The sequence below is a fragment of the Astyanax mexicanus genome, chromosome 1, assembly GCF_023375975.1.
Source record: "Astyanax mexicanus isolate ESR-SI-001 chromosome 1, AstMex3_surface, whole genome shotgun sequence".
In the NCBI taxonomy this organism is placed as follows: Eukaryota; Metazoa; Chordata; class Actinopteri; order Characiformes; family Acestrorhamphidae; genus Astyanax; species Astyanax mexicanus.
In genome coordinates this window covers 35,135,439-35,161,452 of record NC_064408.1, presented here as the reverse complement: position 1 = coordinate 35,161,452, position 26,014 = coordinate 35,135,439, and the positions used below count along the sequence as shown (strand labels likewise).

General features: G+C 38.6%; 1 protein-coding gene across 2 annotated transcripts in view; it reads left to right on the top strand.

The window, feature by feature from the left end:
• The window catches only part of tenm1 (teneurin transmembrane protein 1), a 289,482-nt gene that overhangs the window by 110,889 nt on the left and 152,579 nt on the right, over window positions 1-26,014 (top strand). For both annotated transcript variants that reach the window (XM_022681019.2, XM_022681018.2), the window contains exon 3: window positions 714-977. In XM_022681019.2, the coding sequence (XP_022536740.2) occupies window positions 714-977 (264 nt within the window). The remainder of the gene's footprint in view (window positions 1-713; window positions 978-26,014) is intronic.

Genomic DNA, 26,014 nt, shown 5'->3' with positions numbered 1-26,014 from the left:
CTGAAAGAGCATGTGTTAGTCTTCACCCTCCTGGTGTGTTGGGGCATCACTAGATTAGGGGGAGTCCTAATGAGTGGGTTGGGTAATTGGCCTTATAAATTGGGGAGAAAATGGGATAAACAGTGACGGTTCTATACCTTCCAGATTGTCCAGAAATGCATGTGAAAAGCACGTCCTTTATTGGCATGGTCGTATAGGAAGAAATACTAGTCCTTACATAATCATAATTAAACAGCAGCTAAAAATAAAGACTATTTTTAAAACAAGCATTAAGTATTAAAAAAAAACTCATTAGGACTCCTATCACTAGTGATGCCCCAACACCAGGAGGGTGAAGACTAGCACATGCCTCCGATATATGTGAAGTCAGAATCAGCCTCTTTTCGAGCAGCATCACACCACTAAAGCTCGGGGGAAAGCGCAGCGACTCGGTTCTGATACATCAGCTCACAGATGCCTTGTGCTGATCGACATCACCCTTTAGTGATGTGGGGAAAGAGCGCCATCTACCCACCCAGAGGGAGCAAGGCCAATTGTGCTCTCTCAGGACTCTGGCAGCTCATGGCAAGCTACATGAACAGGATTCGAACCAGCTATCTCCCGATCATAGTGGCAGCGCTTTAGTCAGCTGAACCACTCAGAGCCACTACTAATGGAAGACTACGAGTCTAACTGCTAAAACATATTCTTAAATCTCTCTGTCTTTCTTTCAGAACCAGCTCAAATGGCTTTTCCGGACTTTCAAACCGAGCTCCACTCAGCCAATCAGGAGCTTGCATATCCCGGAGGAGGGGCTTCAGTCGGCATGGCCTCGGACCCTGAGTCGGAGGGCGGAGCTTCCCCTGACCACGCCCTCAGGCTGTGGATGCAGGAGGTGAAGTCAGAGCGCACGTCTTGCGTTTCGAGCCGAGCGAATTCCGTCCTGTCCCTGACTGATACAGAGCAGGAGGGGAGGGGCGAGCAGGACAACGACAATGGTGAGCAAAGCAGTGTGAAAATGTGTGCACGAGAGAACGAGAAACACAGAGAAAGAGAAAGAAAGAGAGAGTGTGTGTGTTTGATTGTGTGTGTTTTTATTTTTCAATATATTTTACAAACCAATCTTTTTGGAAGAAGAAGGAGAAGAAGTATTGAACCTTTTCAGAATAGTACTTGCAAAAATGACCTACTGCTGTAATAACAGCTTTTAGTAAGTGTAGTGAGAGTGAGTTTCTACCAGTTCTGTTCACTTTTTTTTTCACCAATTTCTTTTACAGACCTGCTCTATTTTATTTAGGCTGGTTGGTTGAAGCTTGTGAAAATACAATTTTAAAATAGTGGCAGAGGTGTCAGAGATTCTCAGTTGGACTGAGATTTGGCTTTTGCTTTGAACATTGTAGAAAAAGTGATGTCTATTTACTCCTGTGTGGATTGGTCCAACTGGAAAAATACGTTTTACCAAGCTTTAGTTTTATCAGACTGAGGTTTTCCTGCAGTACACTGAAAAAAATTATGAGTAAAATTCACTTTAAAAAAGTTTCGCAACTTTCTGCATTTTCTTTTTTTAGATTTCATTAAATTTATTATCAGATAAAATTAAGTAACTTCAATTCGGTTTCAAGACTTAAATGTTACATAGAGTAAATAAATGAACTGAACTTCAGTCAATCCTTTCTTTTAGTAAACTTCACTTAATTTATATTTGCTGAATCAACCCTTTCTTTTACTAAACTTGAAATAATTTCTGCATACAATATGACCTAATTACAATCACTTAATTTCCTGAAATTTAAATATTTGTAGTAAAAACACACATATTACACTGTCTCAACACATGGATGGCGTGTAATACATTCTTTTTAGCATACTAAAAAGAATGTATTACACACCATCCATGTGTTGAAACAGTGTAATATGTGTGTTTTAACTAAAGTGAGCACACAAAATAACTTTAAAATGCATTTTATTACAAAGCATAGCGTCTTGTTCATTGACCTAATTGCTAAAGTAAAAAAGTAAAAACTACTGAATGTAAGAAAAAACACTTAAACTAAGTACACTGAAAAAATAGCATTTGGTACCTGTCCCCCAATCTATAAACTCAACTATAAACTTTTCCATGAAATATAACTATTAAAATCCTTCACATGTGTATTTTTTTTAAATAAATCCATAATATTTATGTTAAAATACACATTTTAGTTGTGTCCCTGGGTTTCACTCAGTCCTGTTACTGTAACACATTACCCCATTATAAACATCAGTAGCAGTCTACAGGTTACATCTACAACAGGTGTTAGTTAGTCTTCACCGTCATCAGTTGACTCCTCTGAAGGCCAAAATTAATTTACCTAATTTATTTTTCTTTGTATTTAAACTTATTGTAACTGTGACTGAGGAGGTCAATCTCAACACTCATTCCTGTGTGTTCTCATGCTATTAGCATATCCGTCATTTAGCTATATTTCATGCTTTTGCTAATTCTATGCTAAAAACTCAGTCCTGTTACTCAATGGCCCATATATATTTATCACTATAGATCACTATTTAAATCAGAACTGTAAATAAGATAACGTCTTTTTTTATGGGCCAGTTTAAGTCAGGCCAGGCTGACCAAAAAAAAAAGAAAGAAAAAAATGAGACGTCTGTGGACATCTCAGGTCAGCTGGTGCTCACTGGGAAGGTGAAGTGCCAAGTCTAACTGCTGATGATAGTGATAACAATGATGCTGGGTCATGGAGAGCATTTCTGGTGTGTGGGTGTGTGTACGTGAGAGGGATAGAGGGACGTGCTTTCATCTGTGTGTGTAATTTTGCAGTTTTAATGAGACGCTCCGCAGTGGGACATTCATACGCAGTTAAACCAACATCCCTTGCTCTGCGAAATACACACACACACACACACACACACACACTTACACTTACACATAAGTCCCTCTTCACCATTCACTGATGCAGTATTCATACGCTCTGCTATTAACTGCTAAAGTATTTATGAAACACACGTGTGTGTGCACACACTCACACAGTACTAGTAAACCTGACCTTCTCTGTCTGGGCAATGTGACTAAATATTTTACAGTTTTGTATTTTTCAAAGACAGAGAAAATGGGAGCCTTAACTACCCCCTGTAAAGCCCAGGTAAACCCACAACTCTGCCCCCCATCACTCAAACCAGCTCTTAAAGCTTTCATCTCTGAGAGAGAGGAGAAACTCAAGCTCCTCTCAGATCAGAAAACACCTACAGGTGCTCGTGTTCATCCTTCCACTGTGAGAATACCACAGTGTGGTGGAGCTCACCAGGAAGCTGCAACTAAGAAAATCAAACTAACAGACCTCAACATCATTACATGTGTTAGGAAGGAGCAGAAAATGCACTGACTGAACATTGGAGGTGTGGAAACGTCAGGGTTTATCACAGCAGCACTCATGCATTTCTCTCATACCGCCATACCACTAGAGGCGCTGAAGTGCGTCGTGCGGAACAGAACCTCCAAAGAAGAGAGTCAAACACCAGTGTTGGCAACTTATATTAACTTATATTTAGCGACTTTTCAGACCCTCTAGTGACTTAAAAAAAAAAAGCATCTAGCGACAAATCTAGCGAGTTTTTTTGGTGTTATTGGAGACTTCTGGTGACTCAGCGAGCAGCAGGTGTTGCTGTGAACCCCACCCATAGTGCAGTCTCACACAACAGCCGACTGACCCCGCCCAGTATTTACAGAGCAGGAATATAAATATAACTGTGTCTTCAGTCTGACATGAAAAGAAATCTCTGAATTAAACTCACAGTCACAATTACTGTAGAAAAAAATGTAGAATAACAGTCTTGGATAACATTTGTTAGAGGTTCTTTGTAAAAATTCATATTTAGTGAGTTTTTTCCCACTTTTTTCTGTCCCACAACACTTTACAGCTATTATGCAAATTAGGTGATGACGTTATTTAGCGACTTTTAGGACAGCCAATAGCTACTTTCCTTGCTGAGGAGTTGCCAACACTATCACTACTATTAAGGAGTTCCGCAGGACAGTAGATGAACTCCGCGAGACAGTTTAAGAGCTCTGCGGGACAGTAGGTGAGCTCCTAAAGAAAAACGATTTTTTAAAATTGAGAATCGATTCTGAATCTTTCAATATTAGAAACGCGATTCGAGCTTGAATCGATTTTTTCCTGCACCCCTACTCTGGAGTGCTACTCTCACCAGGGCCAGTGCTGATTATAAAACACAGATTAATTGTTAACACAGATCCCAACTACTGAAAAACAGGGCAGCAATAAACAGGAACTTACTAGAACGTAGAAAGCCAGATACAGGGTCGGTACACGAGTAAAACAATCAGGAGTAAAAAGAAAAGGCAAGAGAGTAGTCTGAGAGAAAAGCAAGGTCAGTAAATTAAGATCAACAGCAGAACTAAAGGGCTAGACAAAAGAGTAAACTAAAAGCAGAAACGGGTCGATAGCAAGAAAGCAAGGAAAATGAGTTGGAACAGAGCTAGTAAATTAGATAATACTCGGTAGAGAACCAAGGGAACAAAGGGCTATTTATACAAACACAAACAGGTGTGGGAAATGAGCAATCAGAAAGAGGGAGAGGCTGAACGCTGCAGAGTCACGTGTATAGCCGAGTCATTGTAGTTCATGGGCTGAGAATGCTGGGAAATTGAGTCTTTAGTCGAGCAATTGTCCTGAATGAGCAGATTGACAGCGTCAGGACTGAGAGCTAAAACTGGACATCATACACTGGGGGACATCACCTCTGTCACTGTCTTGGAGCTTTTCAGTCATTCAACAGAAAAAAAATCCAAATGAATGAGTCCAAATGAATTAATGAAGTAAATAATTAGTGTTAAAAAAATAACATTAATGATTTCAAATTAATTGCGTGCGTTAACGTTGACAGCCCTAATTATACAAATATAATATTGAATAGAAACATCAGAAACCTCGCATTTGACATGCCAGTGCATTCTTTTACATTAAACAATAAAATGCTATTAAGATATTTTGCTTCTACTCCAAAAGTGTCTCTTTGGAGATTTAAGGTATTTGCACGACTGCTGAGAAAAGTAACTAGATGATTCAAACAGGCCACGTTATTAATATGTCCAAAACTTTACACAAATGTAAAGTTAATGGGTTTTTGATTGAGGTTATTACACGAAAGAATGCCATTTTGCTGTGCATTTAATTTAGATCTCATTATTATGTAAATTAAAGTGAAGCATTAATTGCATGCATTTCTCTTTTGTACGGAATGGATTGGTTTATATCAGCACCTACATTATCTTCTACATTACATAAATGAAAAAAAAAAGGTTTTCTTTAAAAACACAAAAAATAATATTAAATCAGATATATCAGATAATTGAATATTCTCTGTTTTACTAACAGCCACTGGTGTGAAATGTTATCATGTGCACTTTTCTCACAGCTTCTCCGCTTGTATCTACGGATCAGAAATAGTTAATAGAAATGACAGCATGCCTCAGTCATCCCTGGCAATAACTGTAAGTTCTGAGGGTTAATTATGCATTCTGTCTGCCTCAGTCCTCTCATGTGTCTTGTCTTCTTAGGTCACTTCACATCAGGGGCTCCCTGTGGCTCCAAGAAGCAGATATAAAGCTCTTGTTCTGGCTTCAAAAAGCTTCATGATATCTCTGTACATTGATTCAGAACTCCACGTGAATGCCGGCAGCTTACAGTAGCAGCCAAAAGTTTAAACATTTCTCACAGGGAGGAAAAACACAGACCTACACCGTCTTCACAAACTGCTTTCACAATAAAAGCAAATGCGTACAATACAGCTTACCAAGGATGTAGCTGAGGAGCGAGGGTTGAGCTGAAACGGTCACAAAACAGTCTGGGAAATTGATATATATATATATATATATATATATATATATATATATATATATATATATATATATATATATATATATATATCAGTGGTGTGCAGTGAGGCCCTTCTAACCCTTCAGAGAAGGGGTGACAATAAGTGCATGTAAATAATTACATAATTTTTAATCAGGAAATATATATCATAGCTATTGTAAGTGTAAGAATTTATTTTGTAAATTAACTAAAATAAAAAAAACACCTACTAATTCAAAGAATTAGTCTGTGTTTTTTATCTGACTGACAGCGGTTTTAACCAATCAAAGCTTTTTAAAATGGAAGGACAGTCTAACCAATCAGATTCATGATTTTCACTACGGGGGCAGGGCCATGGCTATCTAACCCCTTCTCAGCATTCTGCTGAAGGGGCTACGCATTGATTAGATATAAACGGCGCTCATGCTGGATTAGTTCAATAGTTAGCTAACTATCAAGGAATGGTAGAAGAGAGATGGGTGGTTGCAGAAGGGGTACCCACTATATTCACTGCACGCCACTGTATACTATTAACTCAGTACACTTACGCTGTTTGAATCAGATGATACGTTCCCATTTAAGAACATCAAAATTTCTGCATCTAAACAAATCTGATCAATGAAAAGAATTGAAATTGAAAAGAGTTAAAAACTGACACGCCATTTATGTTACACTGCAGAAATACAACAGCAAGTATTAGCCTCTTGTGTTAGGTACAGTAAATTTAAAAGTTGATGCACACGTAGCATCATGGCTAGGCATAGGGTACACATAGAGTATAGTGTTGGGTGTGTGGCTACATCTAGGCTACATATAGACTTTGCATAGGCTAGAACAGGGGTGGGCAATTCATTTTCCCAAGAAGACACATGAGAAATAGTAACAGTTTTAGAGGGCCAGACTAAGACATTTAGCTCGGCTCTACCCAATACCTATATTCTGTAGGCCATTCTGTACAGCATTTTTAATAACCCTTTTTATATTAAAAAAAAATAGTTAATGAAACATTACAACAATACAATAAAATGTGATGGATTATATAATTATTTAATAAACATGTGAAGGTTCAGTTTAGAAAACTAGTTTAGTAAACATTTTGCATTGTTTTGACTAACACCACAACCTGACATAAAACAGCAGGTTTTTCAAAGAACAGCATTCCTTTAATTTGATAAAGAACAGTAAATAAAGCGTTACAGCGATGCAATGAAAATGTTGAGCACATAATTATATAAATATTTAACAAAAATTCATGATTTTTTTTTTTAAGTGCAACATTTGCAGTGTTTAACAACTAGCAGCACTATCAGTTACACAACTTTACACACACACACACACACACAAAAACAAGTTTTTCAAAAGACCAGCATCACTTAACTTTATACAAAAAAATGCAATAAATGTATTTGTATGTTTTTTCTACCTCAGTTCTTTTTTTTGTGTTTAGTAAGAGATATCTAGCCTGTTTTGGGCTTGGAAAAGTGCATGGAAAAAGATGTGGAAATGCACACAAGTGATCAAAAGCAAATGCCTGTATGTGGCGGAGTACTTCATGGAGAGCTTTGGTTACAGTGCATTACCGGCTGATAATGTCACTCATAAAACTCCTCTCAGCCAGTCACATCGCAGGGTCGGAGATAACTGTGGTGTAATAACGTTTATATTGGCATCAACTTTACTCTTTGTATTAGTCTTGGACAAAAACTAAAACAAAACTTTACTCATAAAACTTAAACCTCCAGTGCGTAACCGTGGCAGGGAAAAACTCTGGAGACCTGGAGGAAGAAAACCTTGGGGGAAACCAGAGCTCATATATAAGGGAAAGGGACCCATCCTCTTCTGGTCGGTCTTCAGGGACTTGACTGGATTTATGGAGAACAGAGAATATGCAACATTATGTTTAGTGTGCCTAATGACTTTAATATAACAGCCTAACTAAAGGGAGAGAGACAGAAGGTAACATAGACATGGAGGCTCCCTGAAACACTTGCATTCACAAACCTGAGTAATTGCAGCATGCAGTATGTTCCAGGAGGACAGCAGCTCCAGTACCTTGGTTTACCACAATTTCCTATGTCCATGAACCCCTGGATAGTGAATATGGCACAGTATGAATGGTGTAAAGCATTACTGTTGATTAGTACTTGAAATTCCAGGCTGTGGTTTAGTGAACATGTGCAAGGTGACGTTTCTCTGTGCTCAGCTCAGCAAGATCCAACACAGACCTCCAAAACATCAATTAACCAAACTATCAATCAATTAACACAACAGGATCAGACAGACGCCAGCAGCAGTTATCACCACACACCCATATCAAACAGCATGCTCATCCTCCGTCTGTCTCACTCTATCTATCTATCTATCTATCTATCTATCTATCTATCTATCTATCTATCTATCTATCTATCTATCTATCTATCTATCTATCTATCTCTATCTATCTATCTATCTATCTATCTATCTATCTATCTATCTATCTATCTATCTATCTATCTATCTATCTATCTATCTATCTCTGTCTCTCTCAGTTGTAAGTGTAGATGATGGACTCTGGAGTGCTTCATTGGTATTCAGAACATTCTCTGGCATAACTAAACATCATTCTACACACACACACACACACACACACACACACACACACACACACACACACATACACACATACACACACACACACACACACACACACACATACACACACACACACACACATACACACACACACACACACACACACACACATACACACATACACACGCACACACACAGGTCGGGTCACGGTCCGTGGTCCAGTGCCATGCTGAGTTGCCTCAGGCTGAATTCTCCTGTTACTTCATTAAGAGAAAAACAAGAGAGTGAGAGATGGTGAGAGACAAAGAGAGTGAAAGAAAGAATGTGCAAGAAGTGAGGGTCTAAAAAACAGGGATTGAGAAAAAGAGGGATTTAGAAAGAGAAAGATTGAGAAAGAGAGGGATTGAGAAAGAGAGAGATTGAGAAAAAGAGGGAATTGAGAAAGAGAGATTGAGAAAGAAAGGGAATTGAGAAAGAGAGATTGAGAAAGAGAGGGATTGAGAAAGAGGGTGCTTGAGAAAAAGAGGGAATTGAGAAAGAGAGATTGAGAAAGATAGGGATTGAGAAAGAGAGATTGAGAAAGAGAGGGATTGAGAAAGAGAGATTGAGAAAGATAGGGATTGAGAAAGAGAGATTGAGAAAGAGAGGGATTGAGAAAGAGTGATTGAGAAAGAGAGATTGAGAAAGAGAGGGATTGAGAAAGAGAGGGATTGAGAAAGAGAGGGGTTAAGAAAGAGAGGGATTGAGAAAAAGAGAGATTGAGAAAGAGAGGGTTTGAGAAAGAGAGGGATTGAGAAAGAGAAAGTGATTGAGAAAGAGAGGGATTGAAAAAAGAGGCATTGAGAAAGAGAGGGTTTGAGAAAAAGAAGGTTTGAGAAAGATAGGGATTGAGAAAAAGAGGGATTGAGAAAGTGAGATTGAGAAAGATAGGGATTGAGAAAGAGAGATTGAGAAAGAGAGGGATTGAGAAAGAGGGTGATTGAGAAAAAGAGGGATTGAGAAAAAGAGGGATTTAGAAAGAGAACGATTGAGAAAGAGAGGGATTGAGAAAGAGGGTGATTGAGAAAAAGAGGGATTGAGAAAAAAAGGGATTGAGAGAGAGGGATTAAGAAAGAGGGCGATTGAGAAAAAGAGGAATTGAGAAAGAGGGATTGAGAAAGAGAAGAATTGAGAAAGAGAGGGATTGAGAAAGAGGGTGATTGAGAAAAAGAGGGATTGAGAAAGAGAGGGATTGAGAAAAAGAGGGATTGAGAAAGAGAAAGATTGAGAAAGAGAGGGATTAACAAAGAGGGATTTAGAAAGAGTGGGATTGAGAAAGAGAGAGTGATTAATAAAGAGAGGGATAAAGAAAGAAAGGGGTTGAGAAAGAAAGGAATTGAGAAAGAGAGGGATTGAGAAAGAGGGATACTACATTAAGAGTATAAACAGGTTAACTTTACTATGATTTGGCAACACTCATCAAACGCTCAATCATACCAGTACAGCTATCTGAACTGAACTGAATTTTTGTGATTGAGTTTGACTAAATTGAACAGACTTTGTGTGATGTAAACAATTCTTCTGTGTATTTTGTAGCGCAAATTTACATTCTACACCACTCTACTCCAAATATACTCCTATACAACATTCTACATTCTACATAAGTCTACTCTGCATCTTGAACGTTCTATTGTACGTTCTACACCACGGTACACCCTTCTACTCTCAATTTTACACAATTCTTTTGTACATTTTACATCTTCTATATTCTAGTGTACATTCTACACCACTTTACACCCTTCTACTGTACATTCTAGACAGTTATTCTGTACATTTTACATCTTCAACATTCTGCTGTACATTCTACACCACTTTACACCATTTCACATTAAATTCTACACAGTTATATTGTACATTTTACATTTTCAACAGTCTACTGTATGTTCTACACCACTTTTTACCCTCCTACTGTACATTCTACACAATTCTGTAACATTATTCTGTGACTGTCAGGTCTTAGCCCTGTCTCGTGTCTCTGTGTGTCTTCCCCACGTGAGCTGTGCTCCCCTGTCTCCCGTCTTAGTAGATTTCCACCTGTGTCTCATTTGTAGCTCCGCCCCTTCCCCAGGTGTTTCCAATTCTAGAGTGTTTCTTGTTTCTTTAAATAGCCCTCGTCTACCACTTTGTCTCCGTCGGTCTTTGCACCTTCCCATGTCGTTTTGTCTTTCTCTCCGTTTAATAGTCTCTCTCAGTGTTTTCTTGTCTCCTAAGCCTTAGTCCCGTGTTTCTCGTTTATATCTTGTTTAATGTTTCTAGTTTCTTGTTTACTTACGTGTTCCCTAGTTCCTTGTATATACCCCTGCTTGAAGTTTATTAGTTTATTCCATTGTATATATTTCCCTTGCCCAGTTTAGTTAATCCTGTCTTGTTTTAGTTCCTTGTTTGTTAGTATTTTGGTTTATTATCTTTGTTACATGTTTACTTGTTTCTTTGTCTTTCTTTGTTATTTATTTAATAAATTTATTTATATCGCCCTTACCTGCACCTGTGTCCGCCTCCTCGTCTCCCTGCCTGGGTCACTCCGTGACAGTGACATTCATCTATCTATCTCTATCTTTGTCTCTCTCAGTTGTAAGTGTAGATGATAGGCTCTGCTTTCTGCATTCTACACGATATTGCTGTACTATAATACATTTTACCGTACATTAAAATTGTACACAGTTCTGCTGAGTATCCTGGTGAAAATTCTGCAGCATTACTGTGCATTCTACTGTGCACACTTTACCACTCTACATCAATCTGCTGTACATTCTACACCATTGCACTATACATTCTGTATTCTACCCTATTCTACTATGCCTTACATACAATTCCACTGTACATTCTGCTGTGTTCACTATTTTACTACATCATTTTGCAGTGGATCTTTATCTTAATCTGGAGTAGTGGTGTAGATGTGAGTGTTATACGTTGTTTAGATCAGATAGTGTGTTAAATAATGCAGAATGCTTTCAGCACAGAGAACAGAAAGAGAGAAAACGTGATGAAGAGTGGAGACAGAAGTGAGTAGGCAGCGCGAGAGAGAGAGAGAGAGAGTGAGAGAAATAAAACGTGTGAGAGAGAGGCTGATTAAGTGAATGAGAATGTGAGAGTGGAAAAAAGAGGTGTAGAAAGAAAATGAGAAAGTTCTGTCTGCTGGCGAAGAGAGAGCATGTAAGTAAGTGATGGTTGAATTGAGACGGACAGATGCGGGATGAAGGAGGGATGGGGAGGGGAGAGATAAACAGAAAAAAATAATAAATAAGGAAGGACTGTTCTGTTTTTTATTAGAACAGTACCTGCAGAGGCCTGTTCATACGGCTGTACAGTGAATGTTCAGTGCCTGTAGTTTATTACATCTTACTTAATACACTAATACACATTACTCTGTTACTCTGTGCTTCCACTTACTGGCCACATTATCAGAAACACCTACCTTGAAGCTTCACCTTGCTGGTTTATAATTAGAGGCTGTAGCCCATCTGCAGTGTTCAGTTCATTTACGAAAACCATTACAAAAAATATTCGTTTAAACACTATTTTTACAATGAAAATTAGACAAGAACTAAATAATAATTAGTACTTGAAAACAAAAACTATAAAAAAAATAATAAAAACCGATGAATGGGGAAATTATCTGTAATCAATTTTATAATCTGTAATATTATCTGTAAATTTTCAGAAACATGGCTTTTTTTCTCACTATCTTTATACACTGCTTTACCCCCCTTCCCAAAAAAGTCACCTCAAAAAAGTCACACACTGTGCCATTTTTTTAATTAGCTTGTGCAATGTTACAAGATTTATGTCAATTCAGTGTTGCATTAATTTTTCACCAAGTTCTTGCAACATTGATGATGGTAGAGTCTGACCACTGCACAAGTCTTCTCCAGCACATCCCAAAGATTCTCAATGAGGTTAAGGTCTGGACTCTGTGGTGAACAATCCATGTCTGATCTCATTCTTTCAGCACATACTGTTGCTAAACCTATACCTGACCGACTGCATCATCAACCCCACATCTTTTACCTTTATTTTTTAATCAGGCAGTGTACCATAGTTGCTTAAAGAACATGTTAGCATATTTTAAATGTAACAAAACGTAAAGGCTATTGCACGGTTAATGCTCAGTTTGTGCTAGGCTAGAGATATAGTTGCTGTTTCACGTAGACACACAGCTGTGTTGCGAACTTTATCTGAGAGAAAGATGCTCCTTAAGGGACCAAAACTATTAACATATTTGAGGCTAGACAAAACAACTGTTATTTTTATATTTTCAATTTTTCTTTAAGAAGATGAGAATGTCCACATTCTCTGAAGAAAAGGCTGCTCTTTGAGCAGTCACAATGTCCGCGGCGTCGGCTACAGTGTGCTGTGCCATTTGCGCAACGTGCTGCGCCATTTGCGGCGCGCTCGTGCTTGCGTAGCTTAGAGGGAGGGATCGTCGATCCTCTTTTTGACTTCGAGGCTCGAGACCATGACATAATTTCAATCGATTTCGATGAAATATCGAAATCGTGACACCCCTACTCCTTACCAACTGGACTGCCAACTCACTCGGTTGCACACACGCTCACAATCGCTCACAATTGCTCCCACTCTGAATAATTGGCTCTGTCGTTCAAATTCTGCTGTTCTGAGATGCTCTCACTCTGTTCAGTGCTGCTGCCCTCCATGCAGTTCCTCTTCCTGCTTCAGTGCATGATGTGATTGGTTAAAGGGGAGGACCTTCATTGGCTGTCAGAGCTGAGATCAGCCAGTCAGTCTCGTCCATAGACAGTGTATAGCTGGACAGAGCATCGCCTCTCAAAAGTGAAGCCACCACAGGTCAGGCGCCCCCTGCTGTTCGGTTTCAGAAAGCTGTGTAACTCCACCCATCCCCATAGGTTTCAATGGCAAAACAGACAACTTTCAATCACGTTTTTTTATAATATACTGTAATTCTACCTCCTTTATTTAAATGCAACAGCTAGTGTAACCTCTGCTTATATTCTCAAATTTTTATATCCCCACAGAATTCATTTTTTAAAACGTTATTCAGCTCTATTAAAAAAATTGTGGTTATTGTAAAAGGGCTGGTTATGGGCGGGACCAATAACAGACCATCAGCTCCGCTCCGCTCTGCAGCCTGTGACCGTGAGGCAGCCCTCAGGGGCGGGGTTATTTAAATTAGTAGGCGGTCTCTCCACAGTCTTTCTCCCTCCTCTGGTCTCTACTGCACAGACTCAGGTATCAGGATCGCCAACATGGAGGAAGATTTTGGCTTCATTTTCATTGAATGAATGGGAACAGCGACACGGCGTCCATCTTTTTTTACAGTCTCTGGTCTCGTCCATAAGTGAAACATTAGAGAACAAGAGAGAGAAAGAGACAGAACAGAGGGAAGCAAAAAGAAACACACAAACAGAGCACGTAACAGCGAGCATCTCCTGAACACCAGGTGGAGAAACCTTGGCCTTACGCTCTGTAAGACGCTCTGCTGGCGTCGAGAGTAAAAATTTGTAAGCGGGTCGACCAATAACTAATCTTTCCAGACTGGCCATACCTCCCTCTTGTTCAGCCAATGCTCAGTCGCTGGAATACAGATTGGACTTTCCCTGGCTCTGACTGACTGCACAACAAGAGATGAGGGGGAGCTGCATTCTAATTCTGACTGAAGCGTCGCTCCACGAGGAGAACAGCCCTGAATCAGCAGTTCTGCTAGATGAGCTAACATGCTTCTGTACCCACAGAAACCTGTCGTCTAGAAAGACCACAGGAGGGGTCTGCTCATCTGTCTTAACAGAAGTTGTTGCACCGAGGCTTCAGTGTTCTGCAATAATTAAATGCATGGAAATCCTTATTATTGTCCGGGAGAATATTTGCAGTCTTGTTTTTTTGTATGATCAGTGTTTACATTGCTAAGGACGCGCTTGGAGCTAAGAATGAGCACCTTGAGAGTTTTTTATATTTGTTGCAGGTGATTTTAACTACAGAACACTGGATCCATTTTTCTTTCCTACCTGCTCTCTCCCATATGTGAAGCTCACGTGGGTTGCCAGATAGACAGACAGCGACAATGAGTCTCACTATATAGCTGATCAGTGAATATATACTTTTCAGTGTGCTAAGCGCCCGACTCTACTTCACTAATGGTGATGGTTTATTACCCAAGTATAAAAAAAGCAAAGCTCAGTGATTACCTGTTGAGCTGAAAAATAGCCAGTTTGCCCATTTCCATGGCTGCAGCACACAGTTTGCATGCTGTTGTCTGGAACTGGGACTGTTGTGTGGAAATGGGACTGGGTTTGAAGGCCACATTCTACACAGATTACTGTGACGTACCACAGTACTGTCTACAGCTCTGCTGACAAGAGCTACCTGATGATACATCCTGATTATGTTATGAATTATTACAGCAAATATAATCCTGAATGGTTCTTTAAACCTGAGAAAATGTCTCCTTAAATTGTATTACTATTGCCTAAGGAAAGCAGTTTCACTTTGTCAGGACTGTGTCATGGTGGATGTCTTAGGATGTACTGAAGATGGTCTGAAGATGCTTCTACTTACTTTAGGCCACACAAGCTCGGAGCAATAAGCATCGTCTCTCACTGGTTAACGACAAGAGGTTATAATCTCTCAAACAGTCACTACCAAACCTAAATAGAAATAGAAACCCTGAGTAAGGGTGTTTTTTTGAAAACAAACATGTTTGGTCCACAATGGAGTTTTCAACAAGATTGCAGATTTAAATGGAGCTCCTGAACCACAGATGGAACCCAACAACCAAACTTTGGTGAAACCAAAAAGGTTGTATGAACTGATCCATGGTCCAGTTCGTCTGCAGTATAAAAGCACTTTTCTAGATGGTTCAGACTTTCAGACAAAAAAGAAGAAAGAACCAGTTTTGTGCTGAAATTTGACTCCTCCCCCCACGCACAAGCATCACACAGCAATATGGCTTCAGATTAAAATATTACACTTGTGATTCCTGTATATACTGTAACTGTAGATTAATCCGTATTTGTAAACCGAAATAAAAAGGATTCCAGTGCTAAAATTTGCATTTACATGAATGAGAGTCAGATTCTGGCAGGGAGGCAGAATTTGGCACAACACCTGGAAAGGCAACTTGCCAAATTTGCAACACCCTGCCGTTCGTTGCTTCAACAGTAGCAAGTATACAAGCAAACAGCACACATAGGTAATGATGACAGGACGTAAACTCTCTAAACTGCAGTGTGAAACTAAAACTAACTGTACCAAAATGTACACAATGTAACAAAAAAAAAAACTTTGGTTTGTACTCTGGTCTGGAATTTTAGAACAGATCACAAAGCAGCATTCAGGGTGGCCTGGACCAAAACCAAGTATTGGTGACTGCAAAGTCCTCCCATGCAACCAAAACTCAAGGACGTTTTACAGGGAAGGACCCATGATGCATGTGGCAGGGAATTCAGACTGCCACCCACTACAAGTGGAGGGATCACCTTGCCTGCAGCATTGACTCCACCCTTCCAGATGCCCTCAACAACTGCTATGTTCTTTTTGATGCGTCCAACACAGAGAAGAGCGGCGAGAGTCACTGCACTAGCTGATGTCTTCTTGGACATCTTCAACATCTCCTGCATTCAACAGCTGATCTGACCTGCTTCAGTGTAAAATAAGTCTTTGCACTGTTGCACCAAAGACTGGTGCACTGTTGTGCTTTACATTGTAATAAAGTGCTTTGAGCGATCTGGACTAGAGAAAGATGGTCTGGAAATGGTGGGAAATTGGGCATGGGTTGGGCATTGGGCATGATTCCAAAAAAAGCAGCAGAACTTCCACTTGCCAAAAATTAAAAGCTTTGATCAACCGATGCAGGGGTGTGGACTCAACCATCAGGCAAGACCATAGAAAGTATTGTGATCAGAATTCAGTAAGTACAGGCAACTTAGGTACGCACTACAACTTAGCTAAAACACATCTCCATCGCAGGGATTGAGGAGTTCACAGTGTAAAGCAGTTTGTCTTTAAAATAACCAGCTGATACTTTTCCCTGTTGCTCTGAACAGATTTCACTCATTCAAACAACTAAGAATTGTGATTTAAAAGGTCAGTTTTAATGGTCTACTAACTATTAAAATGTCATTTTAATCAGGCTCTTGCTCATAATGACAGTTTGTGGGGCAGACAATGAGCCAATGAGCAACTTTCTACAGCATCTTCTTCACACCTATACAACAAGTACATTTACGGTATACCTCCCCTTACTTTGACCAAGATCGTGACTCTCTGTTACAGTTACAGCCTTCAGGCAGTAGGGATCGGAACATATCAAATGAATGGTTGCTTTTAATTTGTTGACTTTTATAAGGACAAAAAATAATATATCTGGATATTTTTATGTGGGGGTTGATAGTTTGTAGAATAAGAGCACTTCTTACATATTTGGTTCTGTTGTTAGAAATCAGAGTAAGTTCTTTGTTTTCAGATGCCAGATTTTTTTTTAGGCTTTTTAACACCTAGTTTATTTTGGGTTGTGTGATTAATGTAGGTCTGGGGTTGGGATTAACTGAGCCATGGTGTGGTGTGTTTGCAGTCTGAAAACACTTTTTTGGATGGTTTTATATTTATGGAGCAAATTACAGGAAGTTGAGTAATGATATTATCACCAATTAAATAGAAGCAGAAAATGATCTGGAAAAGAAGTAATAATGAGACATTTTAACACATGAACAGAGGAGAAGAGAAGAGTTATTCAAATCTAAATTTGTGTGAAGTCAAAGATCAACTTCAAAAAATGTTCATTAGCACTGTAGTGACAACAGAGTAAATCTCTTCCTTCATTCTTTTTGAGAAACGCTTTTTCACAATTTAACATGCCAACATCAGATCCTGATAGATAGATAGATAGATAGATAGATAGATAGATAGATAGATAGATAGATAGATAGATAGATAGATAGATAGATAGATCCAGCAGCAACAACACATTACAATAAGAAACATATTCAAACATAAATTAAAACAAAGAAGAATAGAAATACTATACAAGGTAAAGATATATCTGTAAACGGAGCAGTGCAGAACAACAGATTCAGATTCAGCCCATGTATGATGATAACAATGAATCAGAGGCATATTATGCAAACGTTTTTGTGTGTTAACTAAATAGTAGTGAGAAAACTGATTCAGTGCCCGATTGCATAAAAAACTTAAGTGAATGTTTAATTCCTTGAAGAAAAGTGTTATCTAAGTGTTTTTTTCCTTAAGAAAAAGTATTTTATTATTTTAAGTAATCCACAAAGTGTTGCACAAAGTCCCTAAACAGTCCTCTCACTCAAACCTCAACTTAACACCTGAGAAATGGAGAACATGGATGACTTTTTAGATTAATACAGCTATATAGTCTATGTTTATTCTTCTGAGTGAATGAGTGAGACAGAACAAGAGAATGAGAGAGAGAGAGAGAGAGAGAGAGAGAGAGTGAGAGAGAGAGTGAGAGAGAGAGAGAGAGAGAGAGAGAGAGAGAGAGAGAGAGAGAGAGAGAGTGAGAGAGAGTGAGAGAGAGAGTGAGAGAGAGAGAGAGAGAGAGAGAGTGAGAGTGAAAGAGAGAGAGAGAGAGATGTGGGATCTGCAGGGTATGCCTTGCAAGGGCACGGTTTGGGCAATTCTATTCTGTTAGAAGCACTTTTTAAACGACCCGTTAAGGGCAGGGACGTCCAAGGACAGACATTTTTATTGTGGGCGTTTGGTTTGTGGTCTTCCATCATAACACTTTTAATTAATTTGATGCAATTTTCTTTATTCTGGTGTATTTTTAAGAGGTTGTTGAACACATCATTTTACCTACAAATGTAATGTTATTTAATGACTATTATGGAGTCAGACACAGCTCCCTTGTCAGCAGCTCTAGCTCTGTGCAGCTCACTCGGCCATCCAGAAACCCTGTACTTGTTCTGTATTACCTGCCACATCTGGTTCTTTCTTTCTTTCTTTCTTTCTGTCTTTCTCTCTCTCTCTCTCTCTTTCTCTCACACTCTCTCTCTCTCTCTGTGTCACTCATTCATCCATAAGAAAAAGCATAGACTACATAGCTGTATTACTCTAAAAAGTGCAGTTCCTAGTTTTGCCCACTACTCAGACTTTTAACTGACAGGCAACTGAATCAATCAGCTTCCACCAACTAAAATAGATATCTCAAAAGAAATGAGTGAATAAAAGTGTAATGAAAGTGTGTTAGCACAAATAAACTACTGTTCAAAAAGTGTTATTTAGTTTCCTGTAAAATTGATTTAAATAACAGGGAAATTCAAAAGGGCTACATAATATTTTATGTTAAATGTAGGGTATCCAAACAAAAAGTTATAAAATGTGAAGGTGACACGCCCCACTTTAGGTTTAGGAAAGTCACTGACTCTAGACACAAAATTTCGAAGTTAGTTACACTGGCTCTTTAACATTGGTGTTCAATGACAATGTACTTTTGTTTATAAGTCATTGCCATGGTTACAGTGGAACCTTACTGCAGTATAACATCAGTCACTGCAGTAAACCTAAAACGTCTGATGAACTTTATTCAACACACCAAAGTAATTCCCTTCGGTACGAAAAAATCTTTTCCTAAGGTTTATAGTTATTTAAGGCCTTCAGAACTTTCAGGTATTAAAACATGCAGGTTGCTACTCATTAAAAACACTTTCATACAGCAGCTTTAGCTTTAGCTTAGCTCAGCCTTTGTGACTTTAACGCAGATAGAAATCTCACTTTTTAACATGATTTAGTTCATTTTACACTGTAAAAGACGTGACTCTAACTTGACAAACAGCACAGTTATTACTCTTATACACTCTTATACAGATCCAGCACTTCAATATTATCTACACATCTGAGACTGTGGTCAGAGGATGACCTTTGATGAACGGAGTTGAAAACAAAGGCAGAGGGAATAAATCGTTTAATGCGAGTGAAGATTATTAAAAAGAGAATGCGAGAGATCTATGAAAGGAAATACATCACGAATGCCTGACGCTTCCTCCGACTGCCGAACGCAGTATACTAATGCTCCTAACGATTAGTTTAATGATTTGATGTTGTTAATGATGTTTTTGCGAAACATGCACACAGGGAACGGTAATTACGCGAGAAGCGCGAGAGTAGCTATTGAAAGCATAATTATCTTTTAAAGGTAAAGAGGGGGTGCACGCCCGCTCAAAGAAAAGAATCCCTTTGATGTGTGCAGGAAAATCATGAGTTGTTTACGTGTGGTCAAAGGCACAGTTAAAAAAAAATACGCTTAAAAACCTTGTTTGGGGTCGGGGCTTAACGAGCACGCTCGCTTTAATTGTTTTCTGCATTTGTTGTGGGGGAAAAAAAAGGAAAATTATTTTTTATTTACAGCTGCTTTTAGAGCGCTTTTTGATTTCGTCTCTGTTTGTGTATGTTTGTGAGTGTGTGTGTATTTGTGTGTGTGTGTGTGTGTGTGTGTGTGTTTATCCCCATATTGTGAAGCCTCACACGGGTGGAAAGGAAAAGATGAGAGTTTTTTAAATAAGTGCTGTGATTTGAGGTGAAGGAAATGAAAGAAGGAGCAATTTAAGATGGTAACAAAAACAGATAGATGAAGTGTGACAAGTAGAGTGAGAGAGAGCGAGAGACACACACAGAAAAAGAGAGAGAAGGTAATAAATATATATTTTACTACCTCTGATTTAATCTTCTTGGAAAGAGTTGTTGTGTTTTCTCTCAGAAACCTTTATGAACACACGCTAGCTCACACACACACACACACACACACACACACACACACAAAACCGAGTAAGCGCTGTGAGAGCGGCTGTAAATCGGAGGGGGAGTATTCCATTTCTTGGTTAGTTCAGATTTGTTCTTTTATTCAGAGAAATGTTCTGGGGAGGTCCTGTAATCCACTGCAGTCACAGTGTTAAGGTGGTTCTCAGGTTGTAGTGAAATAAACTGTACCTGAGGACAGTACTCCACCCATCCCGTAAAATATAGAATCGTTATGCTCATTGCTATGTTACACCCCGTAAACAGTGGACTCTCATACCTTGTGCCTGCACCCTTTAAATAGCTATGAAGTTTACGAATATTTCTAAGCAGATGGGCATGGTGGTTGTCTGGAAGTGAGGTGTGTTTAGGTAATTTTTGGCGTATTGCTATCTTGGCAGTGGAAAATACAGGTGCACCACTGACTGATTACACACACACACACAAGAAAATGCAGCAGGTCAGTTTCTTCTGCTGAGAAGCGCAGATGTGATGCACCTTTTAAATATCAATCTTCCAAAGTCAGAGCACTTCTGACTGTTACACAGGCTGATTGTTTTTTTTTTCACGGTAGGCCCAAAACAGATTAATAATTTATAAAGATACATAGTACATAGTAATTACTGTTTTTATCCACACAATTCATTTTTTTTTCATTGTTACGATCAAGTATTTATTGCCTTGTGCGCCCGAAATGTAATGACGGTGCGTGGCAGTGGAGAAATAGCTATTTTGTTAAACGTGAGGACGTCTGAGAAAAACACATAAATGGTCGCTCAGGACGGGAATAAAATCACTGAGGACCCCCCATAAAAGAGTAAATTACTCCAGGACCCTGTGAGAAAGTAATCCGAATAGGGCTTCAGTGTGATTGTTAATTTGCTTTATATAAAGCTTTATCTGTCTGTCTGTCTGTCTGTCTACTTCACATCTCATTTTCTTGAGCCCGAATCGTCAGGGCCTAATTTACCTGAATGAACACGTGTGTTATGTAACCTTAAAAACATGTAGCATATTCATTTCATTCACAACTTAGCAATAAAGATGCATTTAGCAAACCTGTGGCTATTATTTTAGCATGTAATACAAAAAGTATGTAGTGTAATTAGGGCTGGGCGATATGGAAAAAAATCTTATTACGATATAGTTTTTCATATCAGCCGATATCGATATGTATCACGATATAAATCAAATCACTTTCTGTTACACTTAAAGGTTTCTATTTTTACTCAGAAGTGACAGAATAAGGGAGTTATGGACAAAATCACTAGCAGGCTCAGAGCCTTGTGGACAGACACTAGGATGTTAACATCTTGCCAGGTGGGTACAGCTTTTAAATTAATTTTAAAAAGGGGACAAATATATAAACTAAAAAATATGTAAGACCCTTTACATTATATGTCTGTTTAATTTAAATTGCAATAACACTTTATTTATTTTTATAAAATTATATTTAATCAAAAGATCATTCCCCTCCCTGAATGCAGGCAACTACATAAAGCAAAATACAAGAGTATATCACAGTGTTCATTTTGACAGGTGATTTTGATACAGTCTTAGTCTTTTCACTAAAATGTATAATAGTTTTAGTTACATTTTAGTCTATCGGATATTATTAGTTTTAGTCAGATTTCAGTCTAGTTTAATTTTGGTCATATAAAAAGTATGTATTACATATGTTTTACTGTTTTTCTATTTTCTATTTGTTGTAATTTTAGATAATTTACTGCTTATGTTTTTTTTTAAATAAGAGCCTTTAGTTTTTTTTTCATTTAAATTAAGCTAACATTTAAATATTTAAAAAAAAAGTGGCCTATAATGGAGGTGGGAGGAATAAAGTCAAGTTTCTGAAATGATCCACTTCTACTGCAGTACAGATTTATACTAACATTACTGGCTTTCAGTAGACTAGACTTACATTACTTAAGTGTATTTAAAACTCCAGTTCAGTAACAGCAATGTTTAGCTCAGTTCAAATACAGCTAGACAGATTATATAATCTTCTGTATTTAGTAAAATATCCAGCATAACAGACTCTCTATCTGTTAAAAACTATAAAACACAAAGACAGAGGAGAATGCTGCCCTCAGGGTTTTCTAACAGAAACAGTGAGAGTTAGGAAAAAAGATGGAAAGTGCTTCCTTTCTGTGTGTTTATATACTAACCCCTCACTCGTGCTGAAGTTAACCTTAATTTACACGAAACGTGGATTAACACGGCTAACGTGCGTTACCCATTAGTTTATTAGAATGTAAAAAGCAGTGAAAGCATCTTAGCTAATGATGACAGATTGCACAGATCCCTTTTACACCTAAACATCGCTAACTTTAAACTGGAGACAAGCTAATCTAACTAGCAGCAAACAGAGCAGCGTTTACCTGCCTTCAGAAATCTGAACAAGCTCACCTCTCTAAATATCTTGGAGACGCATGCCTCATATTTAAAAGGTGAGTTTTCCAGTGTAGCGCCGCTGAATAGTATAAATGAAGTTTATCCAGTAAATGGGAGAGAAGGAGCCGCTATGTGAGGAGTTCAGAGTGGAGGGGCTCGGGGGGTGGGGCGGAGGGGGATGGTGGAGAGGGGAGGGGAGGGGTTGTACTGGGCTGAGCAGCAGTTCAGCGTGCTGCCTGATCTCGTGCTGCGCCTTTTCACAACGCTACTTAAACGGGAAATAGAAAATTTAGTTTATCGAATTTCTCGCCCCGACTTATCGCGATATATAGTTTCCTCGATAACTATCGATATCGTTTTATCGCCCAGCACTAAGTGTAATCATTAATACAGATGTGTTATGAGCACAGAAATCTTAGTAGTGTAACTGGGAATCCTGGAGAGGTAAAGATCAAGTCAAGTCAAGTAGTTTTATTGTCAATACTGCATATGCATATGTACCGGACATACAGAGAATTGAAATTACGTTACTCTCCTTCCCAAATTTTAAAGCAAGTACAGAAAATAGAAATATAATATAAAAGAATGGGAGACACTATATTTACAATACAACAAGGACACAGTAGACATACGTGACACAGAAGACAATAGTGCAATAGTGATGGGGTGATTAAGATGGGAAGACAGTACACTGAAAAAAAATAGTGTGCTTGATCTACTTAAAAAAAACATGTCAACTTTTTGCATCAGATAATTAGGTAGATCAAGCAAGAGTAGTCATTGTATTTACTACTTAATTTTCTCCAGTAGTGCTTACATACTTTTTCAGGTAGTGTCAACGTTAAAGAGTCCATTGACACTACATGGGAAATTTAAGTATTGTCAACTTAATTTTCTCTTGTACACTGCTGCCTTAAAAAGCTGAGTTAACCCAACTTAAGTGTTTAATTTGTCTTTTTTTTAAAATGATCCTTTTAATTAAATAAACTAACAATTCATCTTTATTTTAACACACACTTTTAAGTTTATAAAACTTTAGTAACGTTCACATAACTTATCATTTTAAGTTAACCATGGGTATTCTCATCATATTTAGTATATTAATATTTAACTGGCAATACTGTCAGTATAATACTGGAGCAATACAGGAGTAAACCCAGTAAAGAGTGAACTCTGTAGCTCAAAGTCAGCATACTGTGATCACTAGAAACACAGAATAAAGTTAATGTGCTCTTAGAGCTCTACAACACTGAAACCTGCCAATCAACATGTATATTATAATTACTGCACGCCCAGGATAAGGTAGCTTTGGGCAACAGACAACACAAAGATGGTAAGTAAGGGAGAGGCCACACCCAATATGCAAATATATGGTACCAGGAGCCTATAGGAAAGCTGCATGAACCAACACTGTAGAAAGAGCATTGACACAGGTAGTGACTAAAACCCCAGTAAATACAACAAGACTTTAGTTTGTTGTGCAGGTGTACCTAAAAAGATTTGTTGGGATTACATAAATCAATTATAATAAGGAAAAAATACACAATGTCTTGTATTTTGAACAAATGTGGAGTAATTAAAAACTAGATATATTCATGTAAAGGTAGAAACATATTTGTTTGTTGTTAATAACACAGATTTAATTATGTTACATTTAATAAGGCTCAGATTTATTTTTTTCAGTGTACAAGTATAAACAGAACCCGTATAAACAGCAGTGCAAATGGTATGTATAATAATAGCTTAAGGCTGGTAAAGTGAATGAGCACATAAAGTTCTTAAAGTTCACAGTTTATGAGGAGTTAAAATGTGTATGACAGTGCGAGTATAAGCAGTAGTGCAGGTATGGAATGTGTGTGTGTAAAGATAAATAGTATGTATAGTAAAACTGTTGGTACAGACGTAGGTGAAGGAGATGTTGGATTAGCATGCTGGTGGTGTAATGGCTGCTAGTGTAATCATGGAAATGGATGTGCTCACACCTCCATATATCAGTGCTCTAATTGTACGTTAGATGGATGTTTATCCATCAGTCCGTATTATAAGTGTGTTTCTGTTATAGGGAATCTGACAGCTGGGCAGCGAGAGCAGACCTGCAGCTGCACAAACTCTAGATCACTTAGAACATTAGAACATGTGGGCTGGGTGGGATCCCCGGGGAACCTTTATGGGCAATACAAATGAAGATTGCTTTATGGCCGCGCGCGAGTACAGCACATTCATCTGCTGCTGAGAACGGTACAGTCTGCCTCCGATCCTCACTCTAAATCACTCTGACCGGCTGGAGTCCCCCCTTTAATAACGCCTTCACAAAATGATCATAACAGCCCGCAGTGGCGGAGAGGGGGAATCACTCCATCTTTTATCCTCCCATCCTCGGAGGAGTGCGGTCTCTCACGTCCTCTCTCTCCTCTCTCATCTGCCTGCATCCCGCGCTGCCGAGCGTCTGAGGAGGCTTTGATGTCTGAAGCATAAATTGCAGCGGTGGAATTAATTTACACCGCAAGAAACCCATCATATCAGATAGCGTTAAGGTATAACCGACAAATATTAATTATTAACGCGGACGTCTTTTCAAGCCACGCAGAGTAAGAGCGGTTCAGAGAGCAAGAGGGAGAGACGGAGAGGTGAAGAGAGAGAGGAAGGACGAGACAGGCAGAGGCAGAAAACTGATGAATTATTATGATGATGATGATGATGATGATGATGATGATTATATTCCCACACACTATCGATTTTTTATTAATTATTATTGTGATGTAAGCCTCTGCAACACTGGCACGGCTGGAGGCTACGATATGCAAATGAACACGCCCTCCAATCCTCCCTCCACACCGTGTGGTGTGAACATCCTGACCAATCGCAACCTCAGCTGAGTTTCTGTGAGTGTTTTTGATGTGTGTCAGGGTGGTCCTATAATTCAACAAATACTCAGTATATGCATTCAGAGTAATGCACAAGATTTTTACTCATGTTATAATTATTTAAAAGTGATTTCAATGCAACCCCAATAAAAAAAAAAACTGTAGAGCCGCTGTGTAAAATGTAAATGAATGTAACTAAAACCAGCAAATCTCACATTTTATTACTTTCATAAAAAATAAATCTAAACTGATTTGGACCTTGTTGGCAGAAGCACGTCTCAAAAATGTTGGAACAGCAGCAACAAAAGCCTGGAAAAGCTGCAGTAGGAGCAACTTGCAACTCGTAACATGACTGCTTATTAAAAGTGCATTTTAAAGACAATGCACACAAAAAATGCAACATCTGCATGACTGCATCTGCAATGCAACATTGCTCGCCTGCCTACAGTTCTGACCTGGCTGTAATATAGATGCAAAGAGGTACACAACTCTGCAAAAAAATATGTCTGCCATGTAGGGGTGTGACGAGATCTTCTGGCACGAGATCTCACGAGATTAAACGTG